This window comes from Sinohyriopsis cumingii, chromosome 4, assembly GCF_028554795.1.
Source record: "Sinohyriopsis cumingii isolate HCF-2022 chromosome 4, ASM2855479v2, whole genome shotgun sequence".
In the NCBI taxonomy this organism is placed as follows: Eukaryota; Metazoa; Mollusca; class Bivalvia; order Unionida; family Unionidae; genus Sinohyriopsis; species Sinohyriopsis cumingii.
In genome coordinates this window covers 35,972,649-35,992,992 of record NC_142964.1, presented here as the reverse complement: position 1 = coordinate 35,992,992, position 20,344 = coordinate 35,972,649, and the positions used below count along the sequence as shown (strand labels likewise).

General features: G+C 34.2%; 1 protein-coding gene across 3 annotated transcripts in view; it reads right to left on the bottom strand.

Annotated features, from left to right (window-relative positions):
• Positions 1-7,456: 7,456 nt before the first annotated feature.
• Positions 7,457-20,344, bottom strand: part of LOC149800932 (roundabout homolog 1-like) — a 29,511-nt gene continuing 16,623 nt past the window's right edge. The window contains exons 1-6 of one of the 3 annotated variants that reach the window (XM_089954996.1): positions 19,223-19,366; positions 15,986-16,173; positions 15,121-15,327; positions 11,898-11,990; positions 10,262-10,537; positions 7,457-9,069 (exon numbers count right to left, since the gene is read on the bottom strand). In XM_089954996.1, coding sequence (XP_089811122.1) covers positions 8,876-9,069; positions 10,262-10,537; positions 11,898-11,990; positions 15,121-15,327; positions 15,986-16,160 — 945 coding nt within the window. In that variant the 5' untranslated portion in view covers positions 16,161-16,173; positions 19,223-19,366 and the 3' untranslated portion in view covers positions 7,457-8,875. Of the gene's footprint in view, positions 9,070-10,261; positions 10,538-11,897; positions 11,991-15,120; positions 15,328-15,985; positions 16,174-19,222; positions 19,367-20,344 lie in introns of those variants that run through there. The other 2 variants (XM_089954992.1, XM_089954993.1) reach the window with 2 other exon arrangements.

The window sequence follows — 20,344 nt, the reverse complement described above, 5'->3', positions numbered from 1 at the left end:
TAATCCTTAAATAAACCTATCAATTTCCATATGGAAATAACAGTTACAACCAGCGTATTTTTTCATTAAATTTTGTTAACTGGGTCTTTCTTTATATAGAAACAATTCTAGTTCCTTAAAACTAAAGCAATAACTGGGCAAACAACAAAAGATCGTCTTCAGTTAAATAAATCTGCTTGGAAGAAATGTGCCATCTACATGATATACAGACTGAACAACGCAAACTTCAATAGCTCAAACGGTGTAGCAAATTGTCGCTCCAAGTTTGAGTCCCCAAAGTTCCCTATTTTTTGTCTTCTTGCTATATAGGAATTAATATTCATAATATAAGCAGCTGTCAATTTACAGGTTTGAAACAAAATTAGTAACTACTCAGTTTTCAAAACCAACAAAAAATAATGCAGAATTTTGAAAATAATTTCATTTTTATGTCGTGCAAGGTAACATTTTTTAATGAATATGTTATTCATCTAAAATGGAACTATACAAGGGTGCCTAATCATGTCTCCATCAGAAAATAATGGTATTGGGACCAATGTTGTGAAGAGGTTATTCTTCCAGAATTAGATAGTTTAACTTTCATAAGTTTATTTATATTAAATTCTTTCATAACGAATTTTTATCACATTTTCCGGCGCACGCGTCCACATGAAGAACAATTGGTTTTAGTCTGACATAACAATTTAAACTTGCTTACTACATCAACGATGTTTCTAACAATTACTGAAATTAGAAACCATTTCCAAACAGAGGGAACCATGTCCAAAGTCGCGAAACTGAATTGATTTATTTTTTATTGAAAATAGTATTTGCATTATTTCTGCGCCAAAAAAAACAGTAATTATATGGGCCTCAATCGTTTGCAAATCATTTTATTTTTATGTTCTTAAAGTATAATATTTTTATGGGTATGGTATTCTAAAAGGAAACTATAGGAGAGTGGCCAAATATCTTTGCATCAGAAAATGATATAGGTGGAACCAGTGTTGTGAAGCGATTATTATTCCATAGTTAAATAGTATACTTTTTTCCTGTTTCTTTATGTTAAGTTTTTTTCAGACTTAATGTTGTATCGCATTTTCTTTCTTCTTAATCAAGAAATCTAGTTTTGGACTGACATACATTTTTACTTGCCTACTGAATCAATGATTTTTCTAGCAATTACTGATATTAAAAATGACATATTTTGCTTCCAAACAGCGAGAAACATGTCCCAAGGTCAGGATGGAAGTTAAAGTAACTGAATTGATTTATGGTTTGTTAATTGGAAAGGATAATGGTACTATTCCTAACCCTAGCCAGCAAAAATAAAAATAACAAAACAAGTTTGTTCAATCTATTTTTCTAAATACTGCATATTTATTACAATAGCATATTTTCTTTATTTCATTAAATGATGACGTCATAATTTGCTACACTTACTGATTATAACAACAGAAAATCATTAATATAAAAACATTTACAGAGGAAAATCTTTTATTCAAAGGACATCCTTGAATATAAGTACAACTACTATGAATACTACTACTAGTATTAAAATAATAGTAATAATAATAATAATAACAGCATTAATAATAATACTAAAAGAATGTCCATCTACCTATTTTTCTAGTGGAAACAAGCATGGGGGAGGGGGTTGGCATTAACCATGAAATATATCAAGCATACCATATATTCAGACCAAAAAACTATTCTGAAATAATAATAAAAAATTGGGATGTAACATGGCATAATGGATGACAAAGAATTTATTATATAAAACAAGAATTATGATAATCAATACACAATAATCCCAGTTGTTTCTTTTTAGATACTGTTCATAAAATTAGTTTCTAACTCCATCCCTACAAGATCTGATTATATGGAATTAGCAGGCTCTGTGTATCATTATAGACTAAATATGACTGCCAAAGTTAATACTTGCAAATGTATGAAAAGCACCCAACAAATGAGACTTTATGAGACTTTATGTCAGATATGACAATTTGGTGAATAGTCTAAAACACTTCAAATGACTCCATAAAAGGCCTACAATCAATGCAGCTTCAAATTCAATCGACATCAAGATCTCACAGACACTGTGTTGTATGTAAAAGACAATATAGGCATCAAAATTATCTTGTTAATGTCCCAATGTGTGCCATAACCCAGTCTTTTGCAGAGTGATGTATCTTTATAAGCCAAATAGTAGATGTTGCAAATTCCATTTGGAAATCTCCTACTTCATTAATGTGATCTATCACTGCAAATCTTAAAAGTTTTAAACTTTTCGAGAACAGATATTAAAACACTTTTACAAAATGTGCGTGAGCTAAGTAAGACATGGTCATATCTTAACTTTGATGTTACTTCTTCCTTATCAGATGATGACTATTTCCACCTTTTTTGGCTTGAAAATGAATCAATGCCTGCAACAGAATAAGGCTCCAAAGTATACAAATGAGCCTCTCACAGAGGAGGGGTACTAAGAGGTTATGGCATACATGGATTTTCCAGGTCTCTTACATGTAAAAATCCAGTCTAGCCACTCCAAAAATAAAATCCATTTGCAGTGGATCAAAAACAAGCCAAATATTCCATGGACTCCATCAAATGATGGTATTGTATCGGCAAGGTTGGTGCTTGGGTTGTTGGGTGTTGTGTCCATGTATCTAGATTCCTATGGTTTATTGGCTGAAAAAGATGGATAAATGATGAATTGACAAAGAAAGCATCATTAACTAGTCATCTTAACGATGCATCGTCTATTCCAGAATGTGAATATGACAATGGGGAATCAAACGAGTTGTTGTTCTACACTGTGACCACTACTTTCATCGGTAGTCATCTGGCTCCTTTTATGTTTATATGACAAATGATAATTTTGTATAATTTGAATTGTCATCCATATAATGATGTTTCAATTGTTATGACATCTTATTTGTGTGATATTGATGAAGAGAGAATGATAATATATAACAATTGCCAGATTAAGGCCTTCCAGGGCCCTTATTACTAAAAATATTATAGTACCCCACCCCCACTACTAAACGTGAAATTAATTTTTAAAAAAAACAATATCAGAAGCTAGAAAGGGCACGAAAATACCAATGCTGCCACCGTTCCAAATCAAAATACTTGTACATGCAGATCAAAATGGTCATACATAATTCATTCAATTTTATCAGCAGCAAATAATGATAATTTTGTCTGGTGCCCTAAAGCACGTGCTTGGTATGCTTAATCATTTAAAAGGCAATCTGGCAATGTACATACCACATTCAAATGAATACGAAAAGGTATATTTTTAAGACATACTCATTAATAGTTTGACTTGTCAGTCCATGTTGGCCTGAATAGTTTATTTTTAATGCTTTTTATTCTCTCTGATGACTGTGCAGTCATTGCAAGTTCTGTCTGGTAACATCTCAGTGAATCTAAGAGGGGTCCAGGCTTAAATACACAAGAATGGCTGTTTCAGTAACAGTTGTACGTCTCAACTGTATAGACGGCAGGATTACAGCACCCCTGGGTCATATTGTGGGTGGATGATTGGGACGTTACAGTCATATGTTATATGTTATATTACCGATAAGGTGATTTCATGCTGTCAGAGATTTCGCCGTACTTTATTGATAAAAGGTCAGACTCCTTTGCTGTGACGGACAAGCATGTCGGCCTACATGTATATTATACAGTACTTAAAATATTTATGCGCAAAGTTTGCCTTCGAAACCGCTGTCAAATTATAACAGTCAATGTAATAATGTGACTAGCTTTACTCTAATGATATATATGAACGCATATTCATATAACATGATTTTATTCGTTAACATTTTTTCTATACGTTTTTGAATTTCTTCAATGCCCCCATCGAGGGCCCCAGTTTTGAGTCGCCACAAAGAATTGACTCTAGGCCTACGTGTGCATAGGAGGAGGAGGAGAAGAGAGAGAGAGTATAGTCATATATTGTTATTTTAAACAATGAAAAGGTAGGAAAAATACTTACTTTGACTCGTTTATCATCCAAGTTTATGTGCAAACTTATTCCCATAAATTCTTTGAAAGTTGCATTCATTCTATAAATCCACGAATCTTGCATTATGTAAATCACCATCTTTGCCGACTCTAAAAGCTGGTAAATAGCATTTGCAAAACGAATAATAAAATGAGCGTGTTTCCATTTGTTCATTATAGGTGTATGTTCTTTATAAACGTGTACATTCTCTCATTTCAAGGACAACTGTATGCAGTCATTGTAATGTATCTGGCTTAAAAATAGACGCAAAAGGTCAAGAGAGTACAATACCTAGTCTTTCCTAAAGTTTCTTTCCTGTATCCTTAAATGCCATTACTTCTAAAACATATTTCACACTTTTCAGAAGTTCATGAAAAGCGACGAACCAATATTGTTTTCTTTCTTATTACTGTCCATTTTATATCGTTACGGATGAATATATAGTTTATAAATAGATTATAGTTTGACTATATGCTACCTTAATGGGTGTGGAAGAAAATTTGTTTTCTAAAGATAGAAACACATTAGTGTGTGTGTGTTATAGCCATGAAAATATAAGGATAACAGTACATAAATACATTAAGAACATTTGTCATTTCCAGTGAAGGTAACAAACCCATGTATTCGGCGAAGAAGCAAACATATAGACCCTTGTTAACGCCTAATTCACAGTTATATTCAATAATATCAAACAGTCAGTTAAATAATTCAATAATTTTAAACATCATTCAATAATATTAAAAAAATATTTTATTGAGAAACAGTTTTTGTATCTCATAATTAAGTACCTTTTTGTCAACGTATTTTAGAAACAGTTTTCAGTTGATGTATAAATTCGATACTCTAGTTTTGTCTACGGTGAACCATTTTGGAATAATTTTAGAAACTAAACTTTATGTATAGAGCTTTATAACCTCTAAAATAATATTAAAAAATGCATATTGCAAATTTCAAAATGGGTGAATAGCTCATGGTAAAGCAGCATCTATGAGAAGTAAATGGAGAAGATGACTACTTTTCTTGTCTTTTCTTATAGTGTTTTGACACCTTGTAACCATGGCAACGGAAACGTAAACACAAAACTGATGTCAGAAATAAATGTTAACCACCTCATATGTACAGTATACATAATATTAGGACATTTGGAGGGGGCAGAAAATGGACCTTATTCAATATGGTCCTTTGACATTATCAAATGAATCATAATGAATGGTCATAGAGTAGGTTTGGCCATAATCCAGCCAACCTCAACCCCACTTTAAAAATAGATATAACCTTGTAGCACACACCCCATCCAACCGACCACCTCCATTTGTCGGCATATCGCGATCGATGACGTATGTGATGCAGTATAGCTAGAACGAATACGACACACCGTGATATGCAGCGAGAAATCTGGTTCTACACTATTCGCCATTGGGTATGTGTTTTACACTAAATAAGGCATATCCAGCAAAACTTCTAGAACTCAAAAATCAATCACTCGAATTCACAGCATAACTCCAAAGGCCTGCTGAGTCCCGGCTAAATGCCTGAAAATTTTCGAAACGACAGAATAATTAAATAGGCAATAGATACCTCATTACTTCGAATTTTCAAATTTCACTGCATGCTAATGACAATTATAGGCCCTAGTAGGCTCGAGCTTGAAACGGGCCAAACATTGTTGTCATACTTCCAAAACTGGCTAGAATTCCAAACTTCTTAAATTTCGGTGTCTTTCAAAACCGATCACTTTTATTTAGGCATTAGGGAGATTGCGGACTACATGCAAGATTTGTTTACCTCAGAAAGTGCAAAACTTTTCGCACATACGAACCTGAAGATTTGAAAACGGAGGTACTCCATATTTTTTAGTTCAAGCCACAGTCAAGATAGTCTTTAGACTGAGTTTACCAAGTCGTGAGAATAACCAGCGTAATGGTGACAGGTGTTCAGAACTAATGTGTTACTCTTAACATGCAAACGTGACCTCTTAGTTGGTGGGCGTAAACGTAATATATAAAACTGGATAGTAAGTCGCCAGATAGCAGAGGCGCTTACATAGCTGCGATGGTGCAGGGTGGTCAGAACTCTTGAATCTTCTCTGACTTTATTTGTTTGCGATGCAATTACTGAGGCAACAAATAACCTGTCATAACCTTTGAAATTAAATTCAATTATGATCCAACTTTGTCTAGAAATTAGCGACATAATAACTCAATAAATAACTCAGTAAGTTTAATCAAAAGTGTTATTATATGTTCGAATTATGATGTTCCTGAGCCGTTTGGCAGCATCTGATGATTCGAACATCCTGCGGACCGATAAACAGACGCACAAAAGCAAGTTAAAAGGACAGACGGTCAAAGCTCGACCGACCGTTCGGCTAGCAGAACTTCAAATACCATTGTCGTATTTCTGACATGCTGTTTCGGGTGACTTACTAGTTTGGGGAATTTACGAAATGACATATAAAAGATGGTGGTTAGATAGGCTGAGTGTAAATACGAAATTATATGAAATGGGACATAAAATGTCAAGTTCAAAAATAAATTAGATTATATAGAATTTGTTAATTGAAAGATATAAATGAAGAAGTGGCCTCCATTATCAAGTCTGCCATAATATCCTCCAGGAAAATAATCTTTCGGACCAAATGTAAGGCATGTACATATCTTAAAACCATAATGCATATGCAGATTCATTAATTAGGAGAAGCAAGCAATAAGACTTTCAGAAATAGACCAATATTGTTTAGTCCACGCTTGAACAATGGCACCTTATTTCTCTATTTATTTCTTTTACCAGGAAGTCTATCCGAAAGAAATTATGGCTCTCATTTATCTTAAATTAAATAGTAATTTAGTACGCACGTTATGTGTTGATCTTCCCAATATCGCATATTGGGATTAAGTAGCCAAAAGACACAAGGGAACGACCATTTAATTTTCCGGGCGGGGGGGAAGGTACAGCCGGGATTGATTCATTCTGACCTTAATCTCTAAATAGTTTATTTTTTGTCTACTAATTACCTGGACACAATAGTTTATATCTTTTGTTTCTTTTATTATTTTTTGGAAGGAGGGGTTGCTATAAATCAGTGCAATAATGTTTATTCAAGCTATCTGTCACCCGGAAATTGTTCATCACCCCTCTCCAGAATTAAATGGTCAGTCTCTATTTCTTTAGTCAGAATATCGAACTGGTGTAAAACAGGGTCAAGCCGATATCAACGATTTCTCCACCTCTTTGAGTAACAAAAGGGTCCGTTCATGCCCTGCAATCATAGAAGGCTTGCACCATAACTGTGCACAAAATCATGCTTTTATATATATATATATATATATATATATATATATATATATATATATATATATATATATATATATATATATATATATGGCTTGGAAGAGAATACAAATGAATATTGATGTGAAAATGCAAGGATCGTGGCTGTTAATAAAATGACACACTTGGTTTCAATTACAAATATAGGAATTTATTTCAATGATCATTGCCGTTTCGGTGGAAATTCGAAACAATTACACAGAAACAGCCTATGTTAGCAATAATGGTATTGCATGATTTTGCTTCTCTCGTAATGAATAATACAGAAACAAATCTACGCGAGGTTCAAGAAAATAGGGATTACCGAGGACCCATAACAATCAAGGTGAAGGTTAGCACTAATTATCATCTAAATAAAGTAGAAACATTACAATATCCTGCTCTTCGCGTAAGCAAATGACAACACATATATAAAAAATTGTAAAGGTGGCACATGCCACAGTAAATAGACCATCCATTTCTAACTAATAGACAAAGAAAAAGCAACATGTATAGCACGTGCTCTTGCCGTCCTATTGTAAGTATCAGAAATGTTCACAACTTCTAACCTATTCAACAGATGATGATCCAATCCAATTAAATCCCAAAAACCATTACATTTTCTTGCTCACTATGCGTGAAATGTTTTAAGCATAAATACAAAGTATTGAAAATGCCTATGAAAACATAAGAAAATTTATAAAGCTCTATATACACACATCGCCACTTGCGCATAGTACGAGGACCTGGCATAGTTGTCTGCAAACATTGCAGAAACACCGCGTACAACTTGAGCACCAGTGAAATGAGGTGGGATTTTAATTTTTGTTCTTGAGCATTGCGGTTCGAACGTGGCGCATCAAGCTAGATGGCACCCGCCTGATTATGTAACAATTCAAAACCAATAATAGTAAAAGAATGTTAAGAATTGTAAAGTATTGGTACTGACAATGAAGAGAGGCATAATGGCCGTAAATTACATAATGGCCGTAAATTACAATCTACATTGAATGGCCGTAAATTACAATGAATGGTCGTAAATTACAATCTACATTGAATGGCCGTAAATTACAATCTACACTGAATGGCCGTAAATTACAATATATATTGAATAGCCGTAAAGTACAATCTACATTGAATGGCCGTAAATTACAATCTACATTGAATGGCCATAAATTACAATTTACATTGAATGGCCGTAAATTACAATCTACACTGAAACTTACTTTAGAGGACATTATCATATAAAAGAAATATGCTCACAAACTCCAACTTGATATGTACTTGTGTATACGTCAGGAGCAAATACACACAACAGAAACAATGAATTGCCGACGCATATCGAATTGGACTGACCCAGATCTGCCTCCGCATTATGCGACCATAGATCTAGATCTGAATATCAGTGACGTAGATTAAATAGAAAAAGAAAATTCCAAATATAAAAATGGCATTTCTAAAAATGTCATAAAATAAAGTTTTTCGGTTACAAAATATACACGAAATGTGTCTACGTGTTGATATTCTCGGCGGAGATCTGCATGTCCAGTTTGATTGATTCATTTATTTCTAAGCCTTAACAGCTGTGTATTCAATATTCAAATTTCCTGATCGTCTCTTATCCGTCCGTCTCTTATGGCGAACAACCAAGAAAACAACTACACCATAAAATAGTAGGTTCATTACTATTATTCCAAGGATGGCTCCCACAATAACGGACACTTTGGGGTGCTCCGAAAATTGCTCTTTGCATTCTGCTTCGTCTTTAAAAAAAAGAAAAATAGAAATCAATCTCATTTAGCGTCATATGTAGATAACTATTGTTATGTATAGTTAATTTGTATTGTGTGATTTACCTTTGTCAATAAATGAGAGTAGAAGTTGGGTAGATGTCCAACATGTTTAATGTCACGGAGGATAAACGTGTTTATTAAGTTTTAGTTCCAATTACAGTCTTGATTCTGAACTTTTCTAGCAACAAATATTGTTTACAGTTTGATGGAAATTCCCATTTTGGTGACAAAAAAGTAGGGATCTATACGAAATTGTTTGTAACTTAGAAATTTCTGGTAATGAACTTTTGACCATCATCTGGTTCTCAAATATTGCCTTAGGTTTTTACATTAAACTTCATTAGATTGGAATTACTCATTCCTACCTTATCATCCGAAGTGAAATCATCCTCCCGTTGTGTTTAGTTTTAATCTGAGATGATATATTTATTTAAAGTAGTATTGGAATTACAAAGTGTTCAATAATACTTTTCGGACTAAACCACAATTTTGGGATTCTTGTGAATTCATTGAAGAACATTTGGGATTATACCATTGTCATACGCCAAGACTGTTAACACATACACTTTTCCAGGCTATTAGCACATCAGCACATTCAAACTGGAATTCATTTCGTAACACCGCTGGAATTCATTCGGAATATTCTATACTTTTGGACTTGTAATAAAACTGTTATGCCTCTTTGAAACTGAATTCACAATACTATAAGCTCTTCTAAAATGTTCACCTTAGAATTCTTTGGAAATCAATTATTTGTTGAATTTTACTAAACACTTTGATTTTCGCTCTTTTCTGTTACTTAGTTTAAGACCATACAGTCGTAACACTATGCACACATGAATATGCATGTACATGTGTATTATTTTATATTTTGTTTTACCATGTTCTGAGAAAGATTTAAATCTTCATTCCTAATAAATGACCTTAATCTGAAATGTATTACATTAGTGCAATGCAACTCAGTGAATGTATTGTCAAAAAGTTTAATTGAATGAAAACCATAATCACAACTTCTGATTCGAAAGGCTGATATATATATATATATATATATATATATATATATATATATATATATATATATATATATATATATATATATATATATATATATATATATATATATGAGACGTGTGTAATGAACTCTGGGAAATATTTCACTTACCTTTTAATTTTACATGTATATAGGCTTCGTCTGTTTCGATAGAAAAGTCACTTGTGGCAATACAGTCATATTCCCCTGTGTCCTCTGGGCTGAAAGAGTTGATTTGGAGCCCCTCTGGTATGAATCTTAATTTTGTGCCATTCGCTTGCAAATCTTTCCCATCTTTGCGCCATTCCAAATGTGGCAGTGGATATCCGCTAGCCTCACATTTTAAGGTCACGTTGTCATTCAAACAGACGCTCTTGTCGTTATCCCATTTATTCAGCCGTGGTGGTCCTGGAATGAGATCAGATCTGTATTAAAGTTTAACAGAAACAGTGATGTTCCAAAACTCACTGCGTATAATCTTGATTACAAGCATCATCTCATCGAATCCGTGTTGAAGTTAGATAGATGCGTTAGGACCCCAACGGAATCGTATGAAAAATGTAAAATTCCATTTTCGTAACGCCATAGAGGACGACAAATTTAATTTAGTATTACAATGTCACTGTTACATAGAATATAGACAATTAGTCATACACAAACACATACATACATACATACATACATACATATATATGTATATATATTTGGATGCCTCCAATATATATTATTGGAGGCATCCAAATATATGTACATATATATGTATGTGCGTATGTATGTATGTATGTATGTGTGTATGTGACTGATTGTCCATATTCTCTCTCTCTCTCTCTCTCTCTCTCTCTCTCTCTCTCTCTATATATATATATATATATATATATATATATATATATATATATATATATATATATATATATATATATATATATATATATATTACTGGAGGCATCCAAAAATGGTAAAAATTATAGATCTATTTTCCAGATTTAATCAGAAGAAATGTAAGCAATTTTATTTTTTAGATCTTTTAAACTTCAGATTGGCGTAATGAAGTCTGTACTTTATTATTTCAATGAATTTAGTGAACTTGCAATAAACAGTACCCTTGCCGATATATATATATATATATATATATATATATATATATATATATATATATATATATATATATATATATATATATATATATACATTTGATGCTTTAACTGCTTCGGTTGCTGATAATGTGCTCACTTTTTAGTAGTATCAGGTTTAATGAGTGGTTTTTTTTCTCCTTTCTTTCTTTCTTACTGACTTTCTTTCTTCCTTTCTTTCTTTCTTTCTTTTCTTTTCTTTCTTTCTTTCTTTCTTTCTTTTCTTTCTTTCTTTCTTTCTTTCTTTCTTTCTTTCTTTCTTTCCTCTCCAAATAGTTAGGTCGTTTATAGTACTTAACACATATCCAAAAGCCGTATTTTGATATACAGATCTAAAACTTTGGGTTACGATACACTTAATTGTATTGCATTTTCAACATATGTCTGCCACTACTTCACTTTGGTATTAATTAATATATATATATATATATATATATATATATATATATATATATATATATATATATATATATATATATATATATATATATATATATATATATATATATATATATATATATATATATATATATATATATATATATATGTATGTGTGTGTGTGTGTGTGTGTGTGTGTGTGTGTGTGTGTGTGTGTGTGCAGATAGATATGCAGATAGGTAGGTAAGTAGCTAGATTACCTCTCAAATAGACTATTTTAGACGTCTCCCAAAGTTTATTCTCCTTTTCTTTGAGGCTGATATTGCATTTGAACTCGCCTAAGTCAGCAGCTTCTACAGAGAAAAATAACAAGAGTCCATCAAAGGGACTGACGCTCTACTGGGCGAAAAGAATTGCCAAGAATTCGAGATAAGACTATTTCTTCCTTTTTCCTGTCATGTGTTGAAACCATCTCTGATATTCTTCAGCGATAACAAGATTGAAAAATTAGCGGTTGTGGTACACATATTGGATGTCAGATTGGCGCCATTATCATTTACGATAAGGTAGACATCATTAGAAGTCTTTTGGTGAAAACCCTATGTCATAACGATCATCCATGGGGTGGTGGTGGTGACAGCATTTTTAAAACGGTTGTCGTGTATCCATATTGAATGTACGACTGGCATAATTTTCATTTAGTACTTGGCAACAACAAAAAACTGTTTCACTGATCATCTATTCAGGGGAGTAGTGACAAGAAGATTCTGGCAGCCATTATCATTATAGGATCAACCAGGTGTCATAAGAAGTCTCTTAGTGAAAATTTCAAGTTGAAAGAGCCATCGATTTGGAAAGGAGTAAAGGTAACAATATTTTAAAAATATGACTTTCCGTTCAAAATTTGTAGCAGTAATACGATTTTGATGATGGATGTTGTCGTGACCATACTGGACGTCATATCAGCACCATTTTCATTAAGCCCAACTTGACATAAGTCCTCTGGTGAAAATCTCAGGTCTTTTCTCTTCAATTAGACCAAAACCTGAATTTCAGATCGGCACCGTTTATTAATTTCGGACCACTAGATAGTATACGAGGTCTTTCAATGAAAACCAAATGTTGAACGACCATCGATTCAGGTGGAGTAGAAATAACAATATTTTGAAGATGGCTGCCGTAGCGGCCACATTGAACGTCAGATGGGTACTGTTTTGTTCAAGATCAATTAAAAAACTAATAACAAAAACAATATTTTGAAGATGGCTGTCGTAGCGGCCATATTGAACGTCAGATAGGTACTGTTTTGTTCAAGATCAGTTAGAAAACTAGTAACAGAAACAATATTTTGAAGATGGCTGCCGTAGCGGCCATATTGAACGTCAGATGGGTACTGTTTTGTTCAAGATCAATTAGAAAATTAGTAATAAAAACAATATTTTGAAGATGGCTGCCGTGGCGGCTATATTGAACGTCAGATGGGTACTGTTTTGTTTAAGATCAATTAGAAAACTAGTAACAATAACAAGATTTTCAAGATGGCTGCCGTGGCGGCCATATTTTACATTAGGTCGATGCCATTTTTATTTAGGACCAGCTAGATATCATAGGAAGTCATTTAGTGAAAATCTAGTGTTCATCAAACTAGGAGGAGTAGCGATAACACAATGTTCAAGACGACAACTATCGCAGATTAAATGAACATCAAATCAGCACCGTTTTCAATTATGATCAACTAGGCATCAAAAGAAGTATTTTAGTCAAAACGTCGTAGTGATATGACCATTCATGTTGGAGGAGTAGCGATAACAAAAATTTTAAGATGGCTGTGGTGGCTTCCACATTATATGTCATAAGGGAACCATATTTATTTAGCGCCAACTGCATATATTCTAAGTCTTTTAGTGAAAACCTGAATACTGATTGTTATCATCGATTAAGAAAGATTAGCGACTGCAAGATTTTCAAGATGGCCGCTGTGACTGCAATATTGGATATCTGACAAGCACCATTTTCATTTAGGACCAGCTAGGTCATGGGATGAATGTGAATGTAAACTTTCAAGGCAATCATCGAATTAGTGTAGGAGGAGTTGCGATAACAATTTTGTGCTAAGGGATTTAGGACCAGCAAGATATCATGTCTTAGTAAGACAAATCACATGCTGATACGAACATACATTCAGGAGGAGTAGTGGTAACAATATCTTCAAACTGATTGGCGTGGCGGTCATATTAGATTTCAGATCGGCACCATTGTTACTGAGAACCAACTAGACATCATAAGAAGTCTTTTAGTGAAAATCCCATGATGACATGGCTATCTATTCAGAAGTGGTGGCGACAGCAAGATTTTGAAAATGCCTGCCACGGTGGATATATTAGACTTCAGATCGGCACCATTGTCCTTTAGGACCAGCTAGACACCATAAGAAGTCTTTCACCACTGTAAGTCCCGTGTTTATTTGACCATCCATACAGGAGGAGTAGTAATAACAAGATTTCGAAGATGGCCGCTGTCGTGGCCATTTTGGACGTCATATCGGTATATCGGTATTATTTTATTTACGACTAACTAGATATTTGAGGAAGTCCTTAAGTGAGAACCCATGCTGATGTAACCTTCCATTCAGGCGGAATAGCAATAATGAGATTTTCAAGATATCCGAGAAGCAGCATTTTTATTTAGGGCCCACTAGACAATATGATGAATGTGTGTGTTAAGTTTTAATTCAATCCTAGATTTAGTTTAGGAGTTGTAGCATTAACAAACTTGTGCTTACGGATGGACGGACGAACGATGACTAAACGACGGACAATAGACAACCCCTTAAGCTCTTCTGGTTTATGACCAGTTTTTCTGAAACCTAACATTTTACTTAATAACAGCATCTAGAATTATTTCATGAAATACATTTCATATTCAAAATTAGCTGTTTTTGTGTGACAAAGAGTTGGCGTTACCAGAGATTCATACAGAGATCTGTCTTAAAGGTTCAGACTAACATTACATGCCAACAGCTTTAAAACATATATACATTTCACATACGATTCACTTCAGTTCAGCAATCTTTCACTTTTCAAGAAATTACCAAATCCTGTTTCAAGGTTAGAAAAAAAGCTAAAGCGTGAACTTGATATCAGTAGTTACTTCCCTTTAAAGTTGCGTTGCATACACTAGTATTTTCATTCGCTGCAACTTTTTCTTCCTTAAAAAAATAATAATAATAATTTCACGGATCATGTTTTATCATCTAATGCAAGCATTGCTATGCTTTAACGTTAAAACAGATAGCATGGACACTTTTGACATCCGGTAACCCTAACTAAGTCTAGTTCAAAGCCAAACTCTGTCGTGACTCGGAGAGCTCTATTCAGAGCGAGAGACGATCGCTGTCTGATCTTTAGTGTTAGCACGAGAGTCTGGATGAACAAGACCATCCTCGACCAAGCAAAGAAGTACATTCAATGTATTGATGTTTACCTGCTTCACTGATGGTAATTTTATTCATCTCCGGATAAATATGATATTTCGCACCCGATTTAACCTCGGTTCCATTGGTCGACCAAGTGACATGAAAGTAACGTCCGTTAAAGCTATTTGTTGCATTCTTTGAACCGCATATGTGGGGAACACACCCAAGTGAGATATTTTTACTCTTGTCAGAGATCCAACCATCCCGAGTGAGGACTACAATTAATGAGAAAGAGGACAGTAAAGATATCCACTCTGTATTGATCAACCTGAAAATTAGCCTACAATAAGAGTTTATGTACTTCCATGCAATAAGTTCACAGATGATGATGATGATGATGATGATGATGATGATGACGACGACGACGACGATGATGATGATGATGATGAGCAACAAAAAGATGAACAAGAAGAAAAAGAACGAAATAGTATCACGAGAACATAAAACTCTTTTCTTTTCCAGAAGTTTAGCGTGGAATAAACTAAGACGAGATATTCACATCAATTTGAAACTAATTATAATCGCATGATCATTATTGAAGCGTAATTATTTCTTAGAATTCTAATTGTTGTTAGAAATCCTTTCTAAATGAAATGAAGACCTTTTTACTTTCTTGTGTGTATTATATGTATGTGTGTATTTTGCTCACAACAACACTTCTGATGTTAAATATCGCGCCGAAGCAAATACAGTACAATGCTATAAATACATGCATACTTACACATGCATACAAACTGGCAGCCTGGTGTAAACCAAAGGTGATTAATATAGAGAAACTCTGTAGTCTTGTATATCAGTGGATCATATACATACATACATACATACATACATACATACATACATACATACATACATACATGCATACATACATACCTTTCACTACAGTAACTTGAACCGACGTAGCTATTTTTCTTGATTCAACTGCACATTCGTAGTACCCGTTATCTGAGCACGTCACAATGGGCTTCGTTGCGGTCAGATGTGTGATGATCTGCCCATTCTCTCTGAAACTGCTGTAGCTTACGGTATAGCCCGGTTCATAATTCATGTTGAGTCCATCTCTGTATAAACATGAATTACACAATCGTCAGTAATCTATTCATTGTAAAACAGTATTTACTCAACATCGCTCTTTAAACTGAATTAAAATTACAAAGGGTAAATGGTTTTCTTGTTTTCCTGCAAGAGTTTATGTTTATATATATATATATATATATATATATATATATATATATATATATATATATATATATATATATATATATATATATATATATATATATATATATATATATATATATATATATATATATATAGTGTGTGTGTGTGTGTGTGTGTGTCTGTGTGTGTTACCGACCCTAAAAAGGAGAAGAAAAACAAGACACATACACGTACACAGATAGGCACGCAGGCACATGCACACACATATATATATACACACACACATACATACACACACACGCATACATACATACATGCATACATACATACATACATACATACATACATACATACATACATACATACATACATACATACATACATTGCCACAAAGCACTAAAGGCTCACAAAAAGTGTTAACGGCGTGGAACATTTTGGGGTTTCGAAACATTTCGAGGCTACACAAGCTCTTCGTTAGGGGAATAATCCTTAATACAGTTTAAAGGACAAAATAGACATGTAACACAAAACCACGAATCGTGTAGGTGCTGAGGTTTGCAACAGAACTATTCTATATATTAAATTATTTGTTGATTTTCTGTGTTTTGCGGTACATCAAGACAAGTAGGTTATTTAGGCCGAGGTAAATAGAAAACAACATGCCTTCCATAAAACCAAGGCTGATCCGATGGCGGGATTCAAATCCGCACCTTTCGGTCACGAGTCCGGACCTCTAACCAATGAATCAACCGGGCTATAACATATCAAATGCAGAAAAAGAAAAAGAGAACGTAGGAAAATTCCCACAATTTAAATGAAGACATTAAAAGAGTTGAAAATAATTGCACTTATTAGTAATTGTGACAAATGCGCGTGAATTAGAAGAGATACTGTGATTGGGGGGAAAAAGGGGAACGATACGCCTGGCGGACAACAGTGTGACCCATTTAGCAATCAGAACATTCTCGTCCTCCACCCCCAGGATGTGAAGGAAACTTTGGACGTAATTCGCCCGCAATTGAAAGCTATATTGTCAACACGGCACAGTATGGGAACTGAAGTAGTCAACGTTACAATCTGAACATTGTCGGCATTTTCTACCGCAATATACTGTCTATATTCACAATTATTACTTCGGGTTTAGTGACCAAGAATGTAGTCCCAGTCTATTTTAGAGCATTTTCCCCCTCTCTGATTTTGGTGATGATACAAGACACATTTAGGCATTCTTAGTACTGATTTAAAGGTAATTATTTATTATTTAGAATATGAGCGTTATCGTGTTGTTGTCTGTGTCTATTTTTGCAACAGTGCGCAGTGAGAAATGAGGCACTGATGCAAATCCGGAGGTGAAATATGTGACCTATTGCGCTTTGTCTACAGTCCAGCCTCTTAAAAAAAGACAAGAACTTCGCCATGCGTTCATCTTTGAAGGTACTTTCGGTCAATGTATTATTTATTAGAATTTAGACAAAGTGGAAAATTTAGTATTAAGAAACAAATGTAGAGATTATATCGGGAAAGAAATAATTGTGACACGAGTTCCTATTGAGGCCTATGCTGAATTGAAATAATGTCGTGCGCCAAATGATCAAAACTACCTGTGCTGTTTTAACAGTGTCCAGTTATCGCTGTAACGCTATATTTTCTCTTTGTAATTTTTCCGTTGCAGTACTATTTTTAACACCGTTGCAATTACCAACTGTATTTAACGTCGTTTCAGCGGTATTCATACACCGTCGTAGCGATATTGTTGTTTTTTGTTGTTGGGTTTAACGCCATTTTTCAGCACACGATAGGCTATTCATGGCGGCCAGTATTAATGGTGGAGGAAGAACCCTGGAAAACCCCGGGAAGAACCACTCGGCCACTCGGGGCCCCTCGTAGCGATATAAGAATACTGTTGCAATGATATTCAAATAGCGTCGGGACGGGGGTGTTACGTTTTGTCGTTTTGTTATTTTGATTTTGTAGCTGTATCGTTTTTCGTTGCAACGGTCTATTTTGTGCAGTGGCAAAATCACTGTTGTTTCGGCAATTGTTATATCGCAACACTAAAATTATATTTTTCCACTGAGCACAGTAATTACGGTAACCGTATCGCCCTAATACTTAAATTGTCCTGCAACGATAAAATAAGATGCTGCACTAACAAACAAAAAAAAATACCATTACATCTGTGTTTAAAATATCGCTGCATCAACAGTTTTTTTTTTTTTTTTTTTTTTTTTGTTTGTTTGAAGCACAATATGTCTAGTATACAAACAACATATCGCAACATTTTTAAATAGACCGTTGAAATGGAAGTCACATTTTTTGCCAGACACTTTGTTTCAACTCCCCAACATATGCTACAGACTTGATTTGTGCTTGTAACTGTTTACTGCAGTAGAAAAGTGATTAAAGGCAATCTTAAAGCAAAATCATAATCACTGTTTTATTTATTCTCTATTTCTTTCTTCTCAAGCAGTCCCTTCATGTTTTGTGAATATCTGTAATAATAATTCTCTTCCACGGCAGTTTGCTTGTAACGCATGCCTGGCTCATGAAATTGATGAGAAAGTCAATTAGGTAATACTTAAGAAGTAAACACAAAAAATATCTGGAGCGTAGCAAGTTTGTAGTGAATAAGTTACATCAAGAAACATAAAAGGATGCACAAGAAATATATATCTGAACATAATATGATTTAAAAGGCGACAAAAGTTTCCACTGAAAAAGAGCTTACGTAAATCAAAACAGGTCGGTTATCATTTACAGCAGCCCAGCAAAGAGTCGCACGTATCATAGTATATGGGTTCTTGACATTCCCGAGTTTATTTTTCCATCAAATGAATGAGTTTGTTGAGTTCACGTAGGTCTTTCTTTGGAAGTTCATTACAAATTTCTCAACTGTAATGCAGATTGACGTTTGAAATGCAACATTAACAGGGTCCAAAATAAACTTACCGTACTTTTTTTCTACAGGCGTAAATGGTGCTATAGCATCTTGCTTACTTAAATCTAGGTCAGCTTTATGTTGCAAAAGTAGTTGCTAGGCTAATCGGAACACATCTGTGCCAGTAGGACTGAATGCAGCCGCCATGCTGCATAATACAAGAGTGAATGCGTAAAGTCGAGCTCCCGTATTATGCGCATGTTACTTCTACTAGCATATAATTTAGGGGGCGCTCACCAGTTATTGTGTACTTTTGAGAGAGTGACGTATGTAAGGTGAAGTTGTTTGCATTTAAAACATGCACAGTGGAGAAAATGTTGGCATACCTCTATGCTATTTTGATGTAATGTGGGAGACATTTCTTTGGATATTGTACTTTTGGAAATTGTACATGATCTAAGCACACTGCTAACTAAAGTAACTGATCCCTTGTGCTACAAAAATCAGCCTGAATTAGTCTGAAGTACACCATCTGTAGCAGCTATTAAAATAGGAGAAATTAATTTTGCCAGACTAGGCAATATCAGCCTCTGAAAGTGCAATGAATGAATTACCTAATATATAAAATGTAAAAAAAAAGTTATCGGCTCTTTTTTATACAATTTATCTCTGAAGTTAAGGAAGTGAAAATGACCAAGTGGTGCAAGCACTTTTTTGAAAGGTACACATCTGGAGTAAGTCCAAGCTGTATACTCTATAACCCATATTACACCCATCAATCATACACCAAAAATAAAGGGAATTACAGTTTCTTTGAACTATACCTAAGAGATATAAGATCTTTTTTAAATAGCCAGTATAACCAGTGAGGAAAGTCGGGGAAATTCTTATTCTTACAAATTTTAACCCAATGCAAAATACGAAACTGTAGAGCGCTACCTTAAGGAATATTACAGTGGCGACGAATCTTTAGATAAATTACAAAAAACCGTGTTAAACTTATTGGATAATTTTCAATCTTAAATGCATTGTTTTGCGAATATTTCTGTGAACCGTAGTTTTTTGTCCCATGCTAACCCGATAAGGCAACGATGTAAGCATTTTAAGACCATTTGAGTCTTCATCGCCTGTGTCTTTAAACGTCGATGCCGATTTAAAAAAACCGCAGGAATATGTAGGGAAAAGCAATTAGT